General features: G+C 50.6%; 8 protein-coding genes across 8 annotated transcripts; 5 read left to right on the top strand and 3 right to left on the bottom strand.

Moving 5' to 3' along the window:
* Positions 1–541: 541 nt before the first annotated feature.
* N7498_006505 (taxilin) lies at positions 542–2,169 on the top strand (the record flags this gene model as incomplete). Its single annotated transcript, XM_058453567.1, has 5 exons — positions 542–680; positions 811–1,085; positions 1,135–1,283; positions 1,382–1,625; positions 1,678–2,169. 5 exons carry the CDS (start codon positions 542–544, stop codon positions 2,167–2,169), a joined length of 1,299 nt encoding a protein of 432 aa, XP_058307758.1.
* A 368-nt stretch (positions 2,170–2,537) lies between these two features.
* On the bottom strand, positions 2,538–3,581 carry N7498_006504 (NAD(P)H-dependent flavin oxidoreductase; the record flags this gene model as incomplete). The annotated part of the gene is made up of 1 exon (XM_058453566.1): positions 2,538–3,581. The coding sequence occupies one exon, from the start codon at positions 3,579–3,581 to the stop codon at positions 2,538–2,540; it is 1,044 nt and encodes a 347-aa protein (XP_058307757.1).
* A 1,046-nt stretch (positions 3,582–4,627) lies between these two features.
* N7498_006503 (DNA-directed DNA polymerase delta subunit POL31) lies at positions 4,628–6,536 on the top strand (the record flags this gene model as incomplete). Its single annotated transcript, XM_058453565.1, has 5 exons — positions 4,628–4,668; positions 4,774–4,957; positions 5,023–5,154; positions 5,204–6,188; positions 6,241–6,536. The coding sequence occupies 5 exons, from the start codon at positions 4,628–4,630 to the stop codon at positions 6,534–6,536; spliced, it is 1,638 nt and encodes a 545-aa protein (XP_058307756.1).
* A 324-nt stretch (positions 6,537–6,860) lies between these two features.
* Positions 6,861–7,744, top strand: N7498_006502 (uncharacterized protein; the record flags this gene model as incomplete). The annotated part of the gene is made up of 3 exons (XM_058453564.1): positions 6,861–6,882; positions 6,984–7,063; positions 7,118–7,744. The coding sequence occupies 3 exons, from the start codon at positions 6,861–6,863 to the stop codon at positions 7,742–7,744; spliced, it is 729 nt and encodes a 242-aa protein (XP_058307755.1).
* A 34-nt stretch (positions 7,745–7,778) lies between these two features.
* N7498_006501 (uncharacterized protein) lies at positions 7,779–8,798 on the top strand (the record flags this gene model as incomplete). The annotated part of the gene is made up of 2 exons (XM_058453563.1): positions 7,779–7,783; positions 7,994–8,798. The coding sequence occupies 2 exons, from the start codon at positions 7,779–7,781 to the stop codon at positions 8,796–8,798; spliced, it is 810 nt and encodes a 269-aa protein (XP_058307754.1).
* Positions 8,799–9,090: 292 nt separating this feature from the next.
* N7498_006500 (uncharacterized protein) lies at positions 9,091–11,683 on the top strand (the record flags this gene model as incomplete). The annotated part of the gene is given in 3 exon segments (XM_058453562.1): positions 9,091–9,421; positions 9,442–9,723; positions 9,741–11,683. The coding sequence occupies 3 exon segments, from the start codon at positions 9,091–9,093 to the stop codon at positions 11,681–11,683; spliced, it is 2,556 nt and encodes an 851-aa protein (XP_058307753.1).
* Positions 11,684–12,022: 339 nt separating this feature from the next.
* Positions 12,023–13,579, bottom strand: N7498_006499 (uncharacterized protein; the record flags this gene model as incomplete). Its single annotated transcript, XM_058453561.1, has 1 exon — positions 12,023–13,579. The coding sequence occupies one exon, from the start codon at positions 13,577–13,579 to the stop codon at positions 12,023–12,025; it is 1,557 nt and encodes a 518-aa protein (XP_058307752.1).
* Positions 13,580–14,336: 757 nt separating this feature from the next.
* N7498_006498 (60S ribosomal protein eL38) lies at positions 14,337–14,786 on the bottom strand (the record flags this gene model as incomplete). The annotated part of the gene is made up of 3 exons (XM_058453560.1): positions 14,337–14,383; positions 14,518–14,646; positions 14,723–14,786. 3 exons carry the CDS (start codon positions 14,784–14,786, stop codon positions 14,337–14,339), a joined length of 240 nt encoding a protein of 79 aa, XP_058307751.1.
* Positions 14,787–15,110: the final 324 nt, after the last annotated feature.

Genomic DNA, 15,110 nt, shown 5'->3' with positions numbered 1-15,110 from the left:
AAAGCTGTAAATGAGTGAACTGGTGTTCGGAGCGTCGGAGAAGAAACCAGCAGAAAGATCGGACCGAGAACACCGCTTATGTCATCGGCACTTCTCCCCTCGTGACTGAAGTAGCAGAAGGAACTTGCGGACAAGTGGAACTCCGCTTCGATCGGATTCAGTGCCCTGTAACACTGTACACAGTCCAATCAAACTTGAGTCTTCGTCCGAGTCTGATTCTGTGGTTAAGATTTGACGGCGGCTGGTTCGATGACTAAGGGCCCCCTCGTCGAGTCCTGAGTCGAAGAAGGAACTGTACAAAAGTGCACCCGCCTGTTCAGGAAGCGTATTCCCAACGACCCCAGAGGTGATCTCCCTGCTGAGCCCGCCGAGCCTCTGGGATCCCTATTCGTTTCCCTTCTATCCGATTGAGTCCCGCCTCGTTCGTACCTGACTGCCACGGAGCCCGACACAAATTTTCGACATCTGGCTGCCCACGCGACCACCACGAACGCATACCGAGACGGAGCAAGACGTGGGAGACGTCGGAGACTTGCGCATCATGTCTTCAACAACTATGGCGAAGAAGAACAAGGGGAAGAAAGCGGCCGATCCGAATGAGACATCCAAACTTCTGGCTGCCAAGATCTCGCAGCTAGAACAGGATGCGGCCGGCGAAAAAGATCAGGAACAAGAGATCGGTGCGTAAAGATCGCTCTTTTTGGAGAGATGTCCATCTCGCCCCCCGCTGTTACGACATTACGACATTGCATGCGTACTACTTGGTGTTCAATCTGAACCATAACCGCTAACACGGGAACGGTTTTCTAGAGCGTGAGGTGAAGAAAGCTACACGAGATCTCAATCAACTCCTGAACAACATTGAGTCCCCGATGACCCGCCTGGAAACTGTTCACAAGAAGTATACCGAGCTGTTGGCGGATATGAAAAAGCTAGACCGTGATTACGCCAAGAGCAAGAAGCGGGCGGATCAATTGCAAAAGGACCAGGAGAAGGGAAAGTCGGAACTTAACAAGACGGTCACAATGAAGGATAAGCTAGAGAAACTGTGTCGTGAATTGACAAAGGAAAACAAGAAAGTGAAGGTAAGGCAGTACCCTGCAGGTGAAACGCAGGACGTGCTAACATGCTCAGGATGAGAATAAAAAGCTAGAAGACACGGAAAACAAGGCTCGCCTCATTGTCAACGAACGCCTCGACTGCCTCCTGTACGACATTCAAGACGTCATGAATTCGAAGGGAAACCCGCGCAATGAGAAGGTGGATATTGATCTGGATGAAGCGTACGCCCCACTCTCACTCCCCAGCCTCATACTACGCCATAGCACTGTAAATGTGTACTTTTGTTTGGTCTCATGCCTTACTAACGCCCGTTATCCAGTCTCCGCGTGAAGTTGAAGACCATCAGTGAGCAGTTTGACACTCGTGAGCTGCACTACAAGGGCCTTCTCCGTAGCAAGGACTCGGAGATCCAAAGCCTGACCTCAAAGTTCGAGGAGCAGCGTCGCACAGCTGAGAATGAGACTTCACGGGGTCGCGCCTTGAGTGCACAGGTCTCGACCTTCTCTCACACGGAAGCCGAGCTGCGCAGTCAACTCAACATCTACGTGGAGAAGTTCAAGCAGGTATGATACAGAGAAATTCTTGTTTTCAGTGGGTAGCTAACCAAATTCACAGGTCGAGGATACTCTGAACAACAGCAATGAGCTGTTCCTGACGTTCCGTAAGGAAATGGAGGAAATGTCCAAGAAGACCAAGCGCTTGGAGAAGGAGAACCACACTCTCAATCGCAAGCACGAGCAGACCAACCGGAACATCCTTGAGATGGCGGAAGAACGCACGCGGAACCAGGAGGAACTTGAGAGATGGCGACGCAAGTGTCAACACCTCGAAGCCCTGTGCCGGCGAATGCAGGCTCAAGGACGTGGTGAAGGCCTAGCTGAAGGTGACGATCATCTCGACAACGACGATGAGGGTACCGAGAGCGAGTACGACGATGACTACGAGGACGAAGAGGAACTGAGTGAAGATGGCGACCTCGACGACGCTGACCGCGGCATTCCCCATGCTGCTGCCCCTAACGAGCGACCTGTGTTCGGACCTCCTCCGCCTCCCAACCTGTTGGACGCCAGGGCGTCTAAGAGCGCCGTCATCAATGGGTGTCACTAATTGACGTTTTCGACTTGTACCAATTTCATGCAATTCCGATTTGACCGCGCAGCCATAGACCCTACTCCTTTGTGAAATCTTTCTCGGTCTAGCTCGCAAAGCTACTTCGACTTCATTATGGGCAGTGTGAATGCAACAGGATTTCTGGCTACTATTGGAGGAGCATTTACCATTGCATGAGATCCTCCAAAGGTTCTCAAGTCCATGTTTCTCCCTGGGATTCGGTTACTTTCGCCTACAGCATTTGCTTCATCATGAATTCGTTCGAGTTCAAATGTTTTCTGTACAAGTACAACTATGACATATTAACAACCAGAGGATATCTCTTTGTATCGCTGCTACCAGCCTCAGTAAACACACCTTGTAGTCTATAGTTTACTCGAGCCATTTGCCTTGATGTAGGCATTACCAGCTCTCAAAACCTCGACGGCCTGCTGCACCATCTCTCTCACAATATCACCAGCAGGCTTAATCTCCTGAACGGCTGCCGACACATCACCCATTAAGTAGGGCATATCAATGTCTTTTTCATTCTCCAGGTCATCCATCATCGGCACAACACCCTTCTCCGTCAACGCCTTGATATCAGCGGGCCGGCTCTCCCACTCCTTGATATAGTCATTCGGCAGCATACGCAGCGGCCGCCCAGAAATAACCAGTGTACGGTGCGTCTCACCAAACTTCGCAGCCACAACAGCCTCCTTGTGCAGCTGACTCGCGCCACTCTCCACCGATGCCACAAACCGCGTCCCAACCCACACACCCGAAGCGCCCAGCATCAACGACGCAGCCAGACTGCGCCCATCATTGACACCACCCGCAGCAACAACCTGCGCCGGCAATCCCGTCAAGGGACTCTTATACTTCCGCGCCACATCCACAACGGCAGGGATCAGAACCGAGAACGGAATGTCACCCGTATGCCCACCACCCTCACCACCCTGTGCACAGACAATATCCACCCCACGCTGGAACGCCTTCTCCGCATGCCTCGGCGCACCAACCATATTCATAACAAGGAGTCCAGCCTCATGGAGACGCTTGATAACCTTCTCGGGAGGCACACCAACAGCCGAGACGAACAGCTTCGCGCCGTGCGAAATCGCAACTTCTACCAGCTCGTCCAGCTGGCCGTGGGTGTAGTCGTGGTTTGTAGCCCGTGCTCCATTCCCGACTTGTGGGAGTGCCAGGTCCACCCCGAAGGGTAGTGATGGGTCTTTCAGGAGGGCTTTGAGCTCCGTCAGCATCTCGGATAGCTGTTGCGGTGTGTAGCCCAATCCACCCACGGTGCCGAGGCCGCCTGCATTTGAGACGGCAGCTGCGAGCTCAGCGCCAGAAGCGCGGGCCATGCCGGCTAGGAGGACTGGGTGTTGGATTTTGAGGAGTGTGCAGAGGGGTGTGTGGAGAGACATGGTGGTGGTCTCGGTTGGTGTGAAGTTTTAGAAAATTTGCGGTGGGTTGAATAATAGGTAAATGAATGTCAGGGATATGATCGATGGCTTTAAGAGGCAAGACGTGCTTATGAGAATATTAATGAGGTAGCGACGTGGTATCTATACTCGTGCTGGAGGATGTTGAAGAATGCGGGGAAGATCAGCTGCGCCGGGCCGAGGCATCGCCACTCGGTCTGGGGTCTTATGAACGCCGCACATTTAATACATCGACCACTCCACCTGCTTCACTAACCATTGGCTAGCTCTTAATGGCGAGTCTATTTCCGCGCAGGTGGCTTGTGAGCTCTCTTCTCTAATGAATGTCGCCAAGTCTCCTTGTCTCCCTCCATATAGCCGAATCACTCTGCTGCACATGCAATCACACCCTTGACTTGGCCATGCATTACCTAGGCATTGACTGGGTTTTTCCTCCCAATGACCCGACAAGCAGTACACTGAATTTCATGGACGCTGCTCCTTTCCTATAGCAGATCACACCCAGAACTTCGATTAGTGTTTCCTTGGTGGGTTGTGTCGGATCCGGTACAAAATATATACTTGTTTCAGCTTAGAAAACAGTTCCATATCCCTAGCAGCGGTTGAACTTTGTGTATACTCTATCCTTAGTCTAGGTAATCCAAGGTTCCGCGTTCGAAAGACATGAGCACCGCTCTGTACGGGTATCCTTTTAATTTTCCATTCCTGCGAATAGGACTTGAGTCGGTGGTCATGACGGACTTCACGGATGGGGGTGTTGTTTGAATCAAGGGCAAAAACGAGTGGGACTTTACTTTCGAGAAATTTTTACTCCAAGGTTATTATTGATTACAAGAATAACATTAGGATGCCGCCTTTTATAATATTCTTCGGATAATGGTTCCAGGTGCTTTTTACGGGCCGAGTCCCAAAGGGGAAATGTAATTTAGACGCGCCTCGCGTGGGGCTTCGCGTCAAACAGTTGTGTCGGCCCGCAACTTCCACCCAACCTTTCCACAGACCCTGGATCGCCAAATCCGATTCGCAAAATGGCGCCAGATGAGGACTTCGGCTTTTTACGGCCTCCCAGGTATGTAATTGACCTCCTGCCTGCCCACTCGCCGTGAGAGCAGCTCGCGCCCTTTGCCCAGTCACCAAGCTCCAGCTGACGGTTGAGCTCTTCTGTTTGGATTAGCAACGAGGAATATGAACCCGCCTACCGGACACCCTCGTCCTACAACCCCCTTGATACCTTCCGGCTGCCCATGGGCGGCGTTCGGCACTACCAGCAGCAATATGGTGATATGTACTTCTTGCGCCTTGCGAAACTGAAGCCTGCCGTGGAACAAATTGCCGCCGCGGCATGGGATGGATTTAATGTGAGGACACTCTATTCATGAGGATATTGTTGAGCTTGGGCTCACCTGGCTGCGTTTCGATTTAGATTGCGGGCGAAAATGCGCGACGCGTGGACCGAGTACTCGATGTGCGACAGGGCGAGCTGTGCTGGGTGGCCGGCACCATCTACATGGACATGCCCTTGAAGCCAAATATTTTGGACGACCTGACAAAAGAAGTCAGTATCATTACACTGATTGACTTGCGCTTCCTCTGACTCTCGCCAGAACTTCACGTCCGCACCTCCTCCACGCCGCGCCTATGTCGATCCTTCGAACCCGTCAGCAACCCAAATCATGATGGAGGATGAATCGGGTCGTCTTTGTCTGACTGGCGCTTTTCTGTCATCTGTTCATTTGGCCACGGGTGCCATCATCGCGGCTTTGGGAACCGAGAATTCGAATGGAGAGTTCGAGGTCATCGACATTAAACTTCCGGACTTGCCCCCGCAGCCTAAACGATGGGAGAGAGACGAGACAGACAAGAACCAGAACGGAAAGGATGCGGTATCAAAGGAAGGCGGCAAGATTGCATTCGTCAGTGGACTAGGAATTACTGGAGCGTCGAGTGATACGCTCGCATTGGAACTGCTTACAGATTATCTTTTGGGGTACACTGGCTTCTCAGGAAATGACGAGAACAGCCCGTCTATGAATGCATCAAAGATCACGCGTCTCATCATCGCCGGCAACTCTCTCGGGGCCAGCGTCACCACTGATGCAGCGTCAGCGGGTTCTGATGCGGCTGCTAAAAAGAAGCTTGCGCCGAAGAAATATGGCTACGACGCCTCTGCATACAACGCGTCACCCATCACCAAACTCGACAATTTCCTTGCCGAGATTCTCCCCAGTATTCCCGTGACACTAATGCCGGGCGAAAAAGACCCAGCAAACGTCTCTCTTCCCCAACAAGGAATCCACCGCGCCATGCTCCCCCAGTCCCGAGCGTACTGCGCGCCTCCCCCATCTGGTGAAGACAAGCAAGAACCTGGCTGGTTCGACAGCGTCACTAACCCATGGGAAGGCGACGTGGAAGGATGGCGTGTTTGGGGATGCAGTGGTCAAAACGTCGATGATGTGCTCCGGTACTTGGAGTTCCCCGGCGAAGATAGCAGCCTCGACACAGAAAGAGAGGAATCCGAGGCCCGGTTGCAGATCATGGACGCTATGCTGCGATGGCGGTGCGGCGTCCCTACTGCCCCTGACACAATCTGTATGCTTCATTTTACCCCCTTGCAATTAATTGACTCTAACTTTATTCCCAGGGTCATACCCATTCCAAGACGACGACCCGTTCGTTCTCGAATCTTGCCCGCACATTTTCTTTGCGGGCAACCAACCGAGCTTCAAGACCGCTATGGTAGAGACCGACATCCCTCTTCGCTTCGATGAGGGCAATACCGAGATGACGAATGGTCCCGGCACCACTGCGGCTCGTGTGCGTCTGATCTCCATTCCCAAATTTAAGGAAACTGGAGAATTGGTTCTGGTCGACACCGAGACTCTGGAGGCCGAAGTCATTCGATTTGGTACTTTTGCGGGACAGGAAGAGAAAAAGTGAATGGATGATAAAATAGCATTTTAGCATTTGAGTGAGGTTAATGACAATGAAAAATATACACCGAATTCTTGTGATTCCCTGTTGAGGATGTTGGGGTTGGATGTATAGCACGTTAAACGTAAAGTAGACTCGGCCGATGCCAAGCCCCACAGTTCAGCAGAATCGGCGTCGGCCGGACGGCGACCTCGCGTCATTGTACATTCTCTGCGAGACACGAGATTTCAAGATAAGCCGGCCTGGGGAGATCTCCTTGCTCAATTGCACAAGCCACATTATACACACATTTGCAAGCACATCAAGTCCACAGTCCGGACACCCGTGACCATGTTACTCAACGCCGAGACCGGTTCGCACTCCCCCATTCATACACCCACAGCTATACACCTACCTGAACGAAGCCAATATATGAAACTATCTAACTCGAATCGCGATTGCTTTGGCAACCAGCCCTCTCAACTTCCAAAGTCCTCCTGGTCCCCTACTCAACATGGCACGTCCCACGATACCATGAATGGATGAAAGATGAGGTAAACTCCCCAGCCCAACCCGTCCAAATCACTACATATTAACACCAAACTCAGGAAATCCAAGAAGCAACGGCCTCAGAGCCCCTATCTATAGAAGAAGAATACGCCATGCAGCGCAGCTGGCGCCAAGACGCCGATAAATTAACATTTATCGCCTGCCGACCCGTAACCACAGACTCATCAACCAACCTCAACCCAGAAAATGACTCTGCTTCAAATATGATCGGAGACATTAATCTCTTCCTCCGCGTCGATGATGGTGATGACGGGGACGCGCCGCCAGAAATCATCGGAGAGATTGAGCTCATGATTGCCGAAAAGGCCAACCAGCGTCGTGGATTTGGAAAAGCTGCACTATTGGCGTTTATGAGGTATATCACTGAGCGTCAGGGGGCAATTCTGGAAGAGTTTGTTAGTGGGCTTGATGAGACGATGAAGGCGAAGGTGAGGGCTAGGGAGGAGTTGAGGTTTGAGTGTTTGAGTGTCAAGATCGGACAGACGAATGAGAAGAGTCTTAAGCTGTTTGAGGGACTGAGGTTTGTGAAGGTTTCGGAGGAGCCGACTTTCTTTGGGGAGTTTGAGTTGAGGAGGGCGGATTTGGGGATGGAAGGTGTTGAGTTGGATATGAGACAGGCGGGTGTTGAGGGGTATAGAGAGGTGGCTTATAAGCGGAAGGAATAGAGGTGGGATATAATGGTGTCGTTGGGAAATAGATATGGAGTGAGTGTCTGTGATACGAATACGTCTATCGCTAGATCAACTATCGAGGGGGACAATACCTTCCCAATATTTTCCTACACTCGGTCGGTGCTCCGGTGGCATTTCTGGGCGTTTAGAATATTCCGCCAATTGTATTGAGATCTGCTCTTTAGAGTTGGCGAACCCTTGTTGGGCGCTTACTGATAGGTAAAACAAGGGTCCGCTTAACAGCCAAGCACCACAACTTCCCATCAACCTTAGTCTTACGAGCAATCTCAAACCCCTCCCTGGCTTTAAGGCAAGAGCACAAAATAACATGATGGGTGAAAATGCCAAAGGAGAAATTACTCAGGAGGAGAGGAACAAGAAGTGGGAGATGGCATTTACGGCTCGGATGAGGCAGATTGTCCCTGGTCTCTTCCTGGGAAATGTCGAGGCATCATACAAACGGCCAATGCTTCAAGAGCACCATATCAACGCAATAGTCTCTCTCACTGATGCTCGATGGGTATGGTGGAATACCATTACAAGAGAGGCAGGCGTTCCAGAACATCGTCACAAATGGGTTCAATGTGCAGATTCGTCGACCCAAGACCTCCTCGCCCATATGAGTGATATTTGCGACTTCATCGACCAAATGGCATCCCCAGCTCTTTCCTCGTTGCTCTCATTACCCGTCGAGCGCGAACATGAAACGAATGACGAGCGGCGTGGTGCTGCGTCGGAGGCGATATTAATTCACTGTGATCTTGGAATATCACGCTCGCCGACTATTATCATTGCCTATCTCATGCGCAAGTTGAACATGCAGCAAGCAGACGTATTGCATTTTGTTCAATCAAAGCAGAAAATCAAACCGAGCACGAATTTCACTCGTCAGCTTCAAGTTTGGGAGGAGGTTGGGTTCCAAGTATGGGAGAATGAAGATAGGACTGTCCCGAAACCAGCATACAAAGCATTTCTGGAACATCGGGGTGTTCTTCTCCGAAAAAGAGGGCTCACAGGAAATGAGCCACTTGCACCCCGGAACCTTTAGTAACGAATTGATTTGTATTGCACAGCTCCCGATCTCATAGAGATCTCATAACCTCCTTCTTTCGTGCGTTGTTTCCATCCTGTACTTATTGTTGAGCATGTTCATGCGAAAGTAACACATCCATTCTGTTGACAAATTGAAACCCTCACCCTGATGTGACCAGTCTGATGCACTTATGTCAGCTCCCACAGACTCTACATTTACCTCGTCCGGGTCGGGTCCCCACTGAACAACATCTGAGTCTCCTCAACCAGCTGGCTATTTTTCACTTGTTTGGCCTTCAATCGCCAATATGCTACCTGAATTCTTGCAGAGTAGTTACAGCCGCTACAAAGCGGATACCAATACATTTGCAACATGGCTACTGGAGACAGCTAACCAATGTGGCTATCGACCACCTGCCCTCTCTGCTACCATTTCCACCGCGGAAAAGGGCAAACGCAAAGGCAAAAACCATGGCTTAGCTGCAGACCCTCTTCACTATAGTGCAACTACCAAAGATCTGCAAAAGCTCGCTGAGGTGGTTGCCAGTTCTGCTGGCACGGTACCTAAGTCAGTTCTCACCATCGCGAAACGTGCCATCAAATTGAGAAAAGCGGTCACTTCCTGGTTCCTGGGCCAGGGTGACTCCGCAAACAACAAGCGTCATGCTCATTTCATCACCGCGCTGAGCAAATCTGCGAGACTCTTGAGTGGAAGACCAACCAGCCCGCGAAGCCCGACGCTAAGCAACCATCGCCGACTTCCGAGGCCCAAAGTGACGAGGCCGATGCTGACAGGTTTCTAAACAAATTTGCTGTTCTCACCGTGGAAGAACCCCAGGATACTGCTGGGGAAACTCAACCGACGTCCGCAGAATCGAAGAAGGTCGTCAAGGTGACTGTTGTTGAAGAGGACGACGATGAGGCAGGAGACTCGTATCTTAGTCAATTGTTCTTCAAGACCCTCTGCTTATTCCAGGACTTGAACAATATGCGAACATTCATTTCCATGACCATTCCATGACCTGGTCAGAGTATCGAGATCAGAAAATCGATCTTATGAATGCCGCTGTCGTGACTGACAGTGCTTTGCAACTTGCCCGAGATCTTGCGCAGGATGTGGAAGCTGACTGGCGCACTTCCCTTGCAGGGAAAAGGGACGACGTTCAGAATATTGTCTTCAACCTCGCTGTTTATACCCGCGGCATTTCCGCGTCTCCATCCATTGAGATTGGCCTGCCATACAACAAGAACATGGCTGACATAGCCGACTGGTGCTATGTGCCAACTAAGGTCCTGCTTGAGTCCTTTGCAGATGTTCTCCAGGACAATCATCAGCCAGTCTTTAAAAAAGGCTACTTCGGCACCTACAATCCGAAAGCGAACAGAGAGCGGATGTCTGTGGGTCAGAAATTCAACGAAGACAAAATCATCCTTCTTTCGATTTTGCCAGAGTTTTGCATGTTCGATACATTCAAAATCCAGATGCCTACCGAGGACGCGATAACTCGAGGCCTTTCTGAGTTTGCCAAGACCAAAAGGGTTACTCTGTGGCTTTGCTTCGTCTCCCAGATCTTCCTCGATGTTCATCATATCATGCGACACAGTACCTTGGGTGCATTTGGAGACCTCCGAATGTCTGGACTCCGTATCCAGAAGACTATTGATGACTACCTGCAATTGTCAAGAACACACCCTCAGCCCAAATTCTGGCCAAAAGAGGGCGACGAGGAGATTCAATATATTGCGTCAACCGTGAAGTCATGGATCATACGAGATCTGTTCTTAGATATTCGAGTCCGGTCTAAACTCGACGGAATTGGCTCCCAACCCGAAAAGCATGCACTCTTCTCGCAACACGCTATCCTCTGCGGCTTGATCCTGTTCAACCTCAATATGCGAATGCAGTTAGTTGGCCAGCAGCTCGTCACCCAATGGTACGACGTCCAACAACTGGCCTTCTTGCACAACCTCGTCATACATTCCCCAACGCACAGAGACCTGAGATGGCCTGATATGGATGCTTTTATCAAGATCCATGGCGAGTCTCATATTTTCGTTGGTTCGCGGCCAAAAAACGCCAATGAATCACTGAACAGGCTTGAGTTGGCCACTGGCATCTCATCCGCCGCCAATTTTGCCCGCGATTCCCGGAGCAAAAAATTCCATAAGCCTGACGGCAAGAATCCCCGCGTGCTCAAGCCCACCACTGCAGTCGCGAACTTGTTTTTCGCCCAGTACGTTGGTGGTCCTGAGGAAGACGCCGGGATTTTAAACATTGACAGGATCTTGGACGAGCTTTCGCAGAAATCGAAGCTTGAATCATCCAGCAAGGAGGTTCAGAGAGCCAATCCGGAACTCATCATTGCCCAAAAGTGGTCTAATGCCCACAACATCGACACGCTGCAGGTCCTCGCCTTCCTGAAGACCAAGCTATTCGAAGAGGAGCCTATCTTGTTGTACAACTACTTCGGCATGCACAAACGCTCCATTGAGTTACTCAGACTGATCCGAGACAAGGAGCACCAGAAATTTGTTCAATATTTCACGTCGGCGTACATGCTTGACGAGTCCTTCATCTCAAACATCGTCATTCTCATCCACCACGTTGCGCAAGGCTCGGCCCAAAATGCACGTGCAATGGGACTTGGATCTGGGGGAGCTGAGGTAGGGAGTCGGATTGTCACGAGCGCTGGCGACGTGATGCGGGAATACTTGAAGAAGAATGGAGATGTGGCATGTAAAGAGCTGAGAGTGTTCTGCAAGAACAAAAAGCCGATCCAAGATGATGTTGCTTATGATAAGGGCAAATCGGACAAGTTGGTGTATTCTTGGCTCAGTCTTGAGGACGTTCTCGGTCCCCAGGGTATGGCTTCGTTCATGACTGGGATCCCTATAGCTTAGGCTTATGGACCTGGTGCCGCGTTGATGCCGACAACGAACCCGGGCGTACGCAAACTCTGCTTCATGTTCTACTAGTGATGTTTTCGTGGCTGGCTCTATTTTCTTAGGAATTCTCGTCAGAACTACACAATTATTGTCAGTTGAAACACCAACTCACCGACCATTTAGGTTAATCCGTCAATTCCGTTGAATCTGTATAAGTCTATCAAACCAAACGAAAAAAAGAAAAATTATGCAAGAACCTTGGAGGATTCAAAATAGGGAACGGAATGACTGACTATCCAAACGAGAAAAAACAAGACCAGTAAAAAAAGGGACATATCACATTGGATGGTGAGCTCAACTCCAGTCTCGGTAGAGAAAAAGGCTCCGAAATACAGAAGGTGACGAAGTACAACCTTTGAAAATGAAATTTGAACAGTCCTCCATGATATCGACGATATTCTCAAAACCAGCCATAATAGCCAGGCCCTTGGCTTCGTCGTGCCATCGCAGATCAGGCTCATCAGGTAACAGCCAGTGTGGCTCCAGACTGGGGTAAATAAAACGAACACCCTCAGTAACTCTCCGGATAAGCGCACACTTGCGAATAGCGCGCTGTTGGTGAGAATTTGTCAAGAACTTGTACTCGTACTCGTCGATGTCGTTTCGCACCGCCTCGTTGTGGCAGGTGACTATAAGACCCTCGATCAGGGAGTAGAGCAGCATACCAGAAGCTGTTATCGAAATACTGCCGAGGGTCGTAGCTGAGAGAAGCTTTTCAAGGATGGCTTCGCTTACCTCGGAGCCCTTGGTCATAGCGAGGTGAACCGGGGTGCAGCGGGGATCGCCGGTGTGCGAGAGATGGACATCAGCGTCATGCTCCAGGAGCCATCGAACGGAATCTAGCCTGTCAGCATTCACAGCAGCGAAAAGAGGGGTATTTCTACACCTGGATGACCCGTTGAGTGCCACATTCGGTTGCTGTGAGTTGTGGAACAGGTAGTCTAGGAACGCCGGACCGTTGCTAACACCGACATGCCATGCAGTCGCCTCTGCACTGATAGTATCGCAGAGACTGACACCTACCGAGTGAAGCCTTGCTGCCAGATGGGGCGTGGCGAATTTGCAGAGATCAAGTCTACCCTTGGGACTCAATCCTCTACTGATCAAGTCGAGGCATCGAAGGTCGTCAAGGGGAGATACTATCAAGTCAATCAGACGTTCAAAGAACTGCAGGTCTTGCCGATGAGCCATGATATCCAGAGGGCTTACTTCCACACAGTTGTGGTTAGCTGGGCGTGCAAGGTTATCAATAGGACGCCCGTATGGGCTGTTCGTACAAAACTCCTCGAGCAAGCAAAAGGAATTCGAGCAGGCGGCGATGGCTACATAGCTCCAGCCACCTTCATTGCAACCGAGAGCATGACGTTTAGGAACCGTGGTACTCTTGGAAAGCCTGTTAAAACAATCCACGCAATCGTCTCGAATGGTATCAGTGACGATGTCGTATCCATTTAGCGGGTTATCGAGTGGAGCAATTTGCTCAATCTCATCGTAGGTTAGTGGAATGTCGGCAGTTGAGTAGGGATACCATCGGGCAGAGATTTGGTCCATGAGATATGCTGATGGTATTTGGCGCCCAATATAGTTTTTCACCATCTCGGCGGCTGGTTCGTTGACGCGGGAGAAGCTGTAGAAAGCGTGGAGGTGCTCGTGGGTTAGTCGTCCGGTTCTGCTTCCCATGAGGAGCTCGTCGAAGATGTTCCAGATGGTATCAAGTGGAAAAACGTTGAGGTTGCCTAGTGGCCATAAGGAATGTACTTGAGATGTGTATGACAAGCTCACTGGTGTTGAAGCTGTTGAGTCGCTGGAGGTGTCCCCCCAGGAGTCTTGGCTAGAGGGTGTGAGCGACATGGTGAGTTTGAGTAATGCTTTCTGATAATAACCTTGACTTGAGAGGGCATGGGATCTCCTTAAATGTCGAATATCGAGACATCTCAAGACGCGGACTCCGTGGTGTCTTTGTCACTAGAGCGTATTGTATGCAGGTTAATTTTTTGATCGAGATGGTCTAAAACAAACTATGAGCCTGGTTGTTGACTCGGATGTCTCTAATCAAATAAAGAGTATAGAGAGTTCTGCATCCACCTTTCAGAAGGTTCACCATGTGCATTGTCCGGTAGGTCAGAAAGTGAGACGAAACCTCGTGTGAAACGTAGAATGACCAGACAATGTCAGTCGTAATATTTGTCTAATGAGCTTGCAATAACCTCATTGACAGCCGTAACGTATGTCAAGACTAAATGTCGTCTCATCCATGAGAACATCCCGATTAGAAAAAAACTACAATGGGCATAAAAAATAGAGCAGCATGGCTGAGGAATGGTTTTTTGTTCCCATAATAGATAGATAGGGTACAGGAACCTCATTGAGGATACCAGTAAGAATGTGTTTCAACTGTTTTTTTCATTGTAGACAGGAAGCTCCGACAAAGGCATTCCTCCGAGTGCGTGATGAAAATGCGAGTCGTCTGACCGGGATATCATGGTAGACGCGAAGACAGCCCGTCTCCGTGTCGGCCCGCAGAGAGATCAAGTCCGAGTGTCCCTCCAACAGTTGGTCGCATCAACCAATCGCGCCGCACTCCGATCCGTTCATTCCATTATCGAATTTACAGGGACTTCTTGGTGCCCTTGGAGACGTCGACAACCTTCAGGGCTGTTGGAGAAAGTGATTGTTAGCTTGGGCTCGGTCCAATTGATTGCGCACTCTGGCTGCACTCCTCCGATCACATTCTCATCCCCGCTCGGAGCCAGAAGATTGCAGCGCAATACGCGGTTGTAGTGACGTACAAGGAGGAAGGCTCTGCTTGAGCTTGTCGGCCTTGGCGGAGTCGGTCAGGGCCAGGGTGTAGACGAAGCGCTCGCAGCGGACCTTGAACTTGATCTGCTGGGACTTGCGGTTGCGCTTGATCCGGGCGGCTAAAGTTCTGTCAGTTTTCGAGTTTCCCGAGACCTCCAAGACTGAATTTCTCCACGGAAACGGGCGATCACGTACACGAGGCGTCCTTGCGGCGGCAGATCTCGATGAACTGCTTGATATCGGAGATTTCGCGAGGCATGGTGACGGTATTGATGCGATAAGGTGACGGTGAAGGAAAGCTCGACGAGGAAGGAAGTTGTGTGGATCGGATTAGGGTTTGTGCTCTCGGAAGCCCTGGTGGTCACGTGGTCGAGCGGCAGCGTTACTGATCGCGGGGTTTGAACTCCTGTCTTCTTCAATTGTTGCGCCGAAGGGTACGAAGGGTGTGTTGAAAGGATTGCCGACTTACACCGATCTTCTCCCAAATGACGAGTTTCACCGCCGCTCGTTGAAGTCGTACTCCAGCCACCGCGGCCCTACTTCGTGTCGACCTGCACCACTGGCGCCAGTCCCGATATCAGAT

Source organism: Penicillium cinerascens, assembly GCF_028974065.1.
Source record: "Penicillium cinerascens strain IBT 15544 chromosome Unknown contig_6_segment0_segment0, whole genome shotgun sequence".
Classification (NCBI taxonomy): domain Eukaryota; kingdom Fungi; phylum Ascomycota; class Eurotiomycetes; order Eurotiales; family Aspergillaceae; genus Penicillium; species Penicillium cinerascens.
This window is presented reverse-complemented; position numbering and strand designations above follow the sequence as displayed.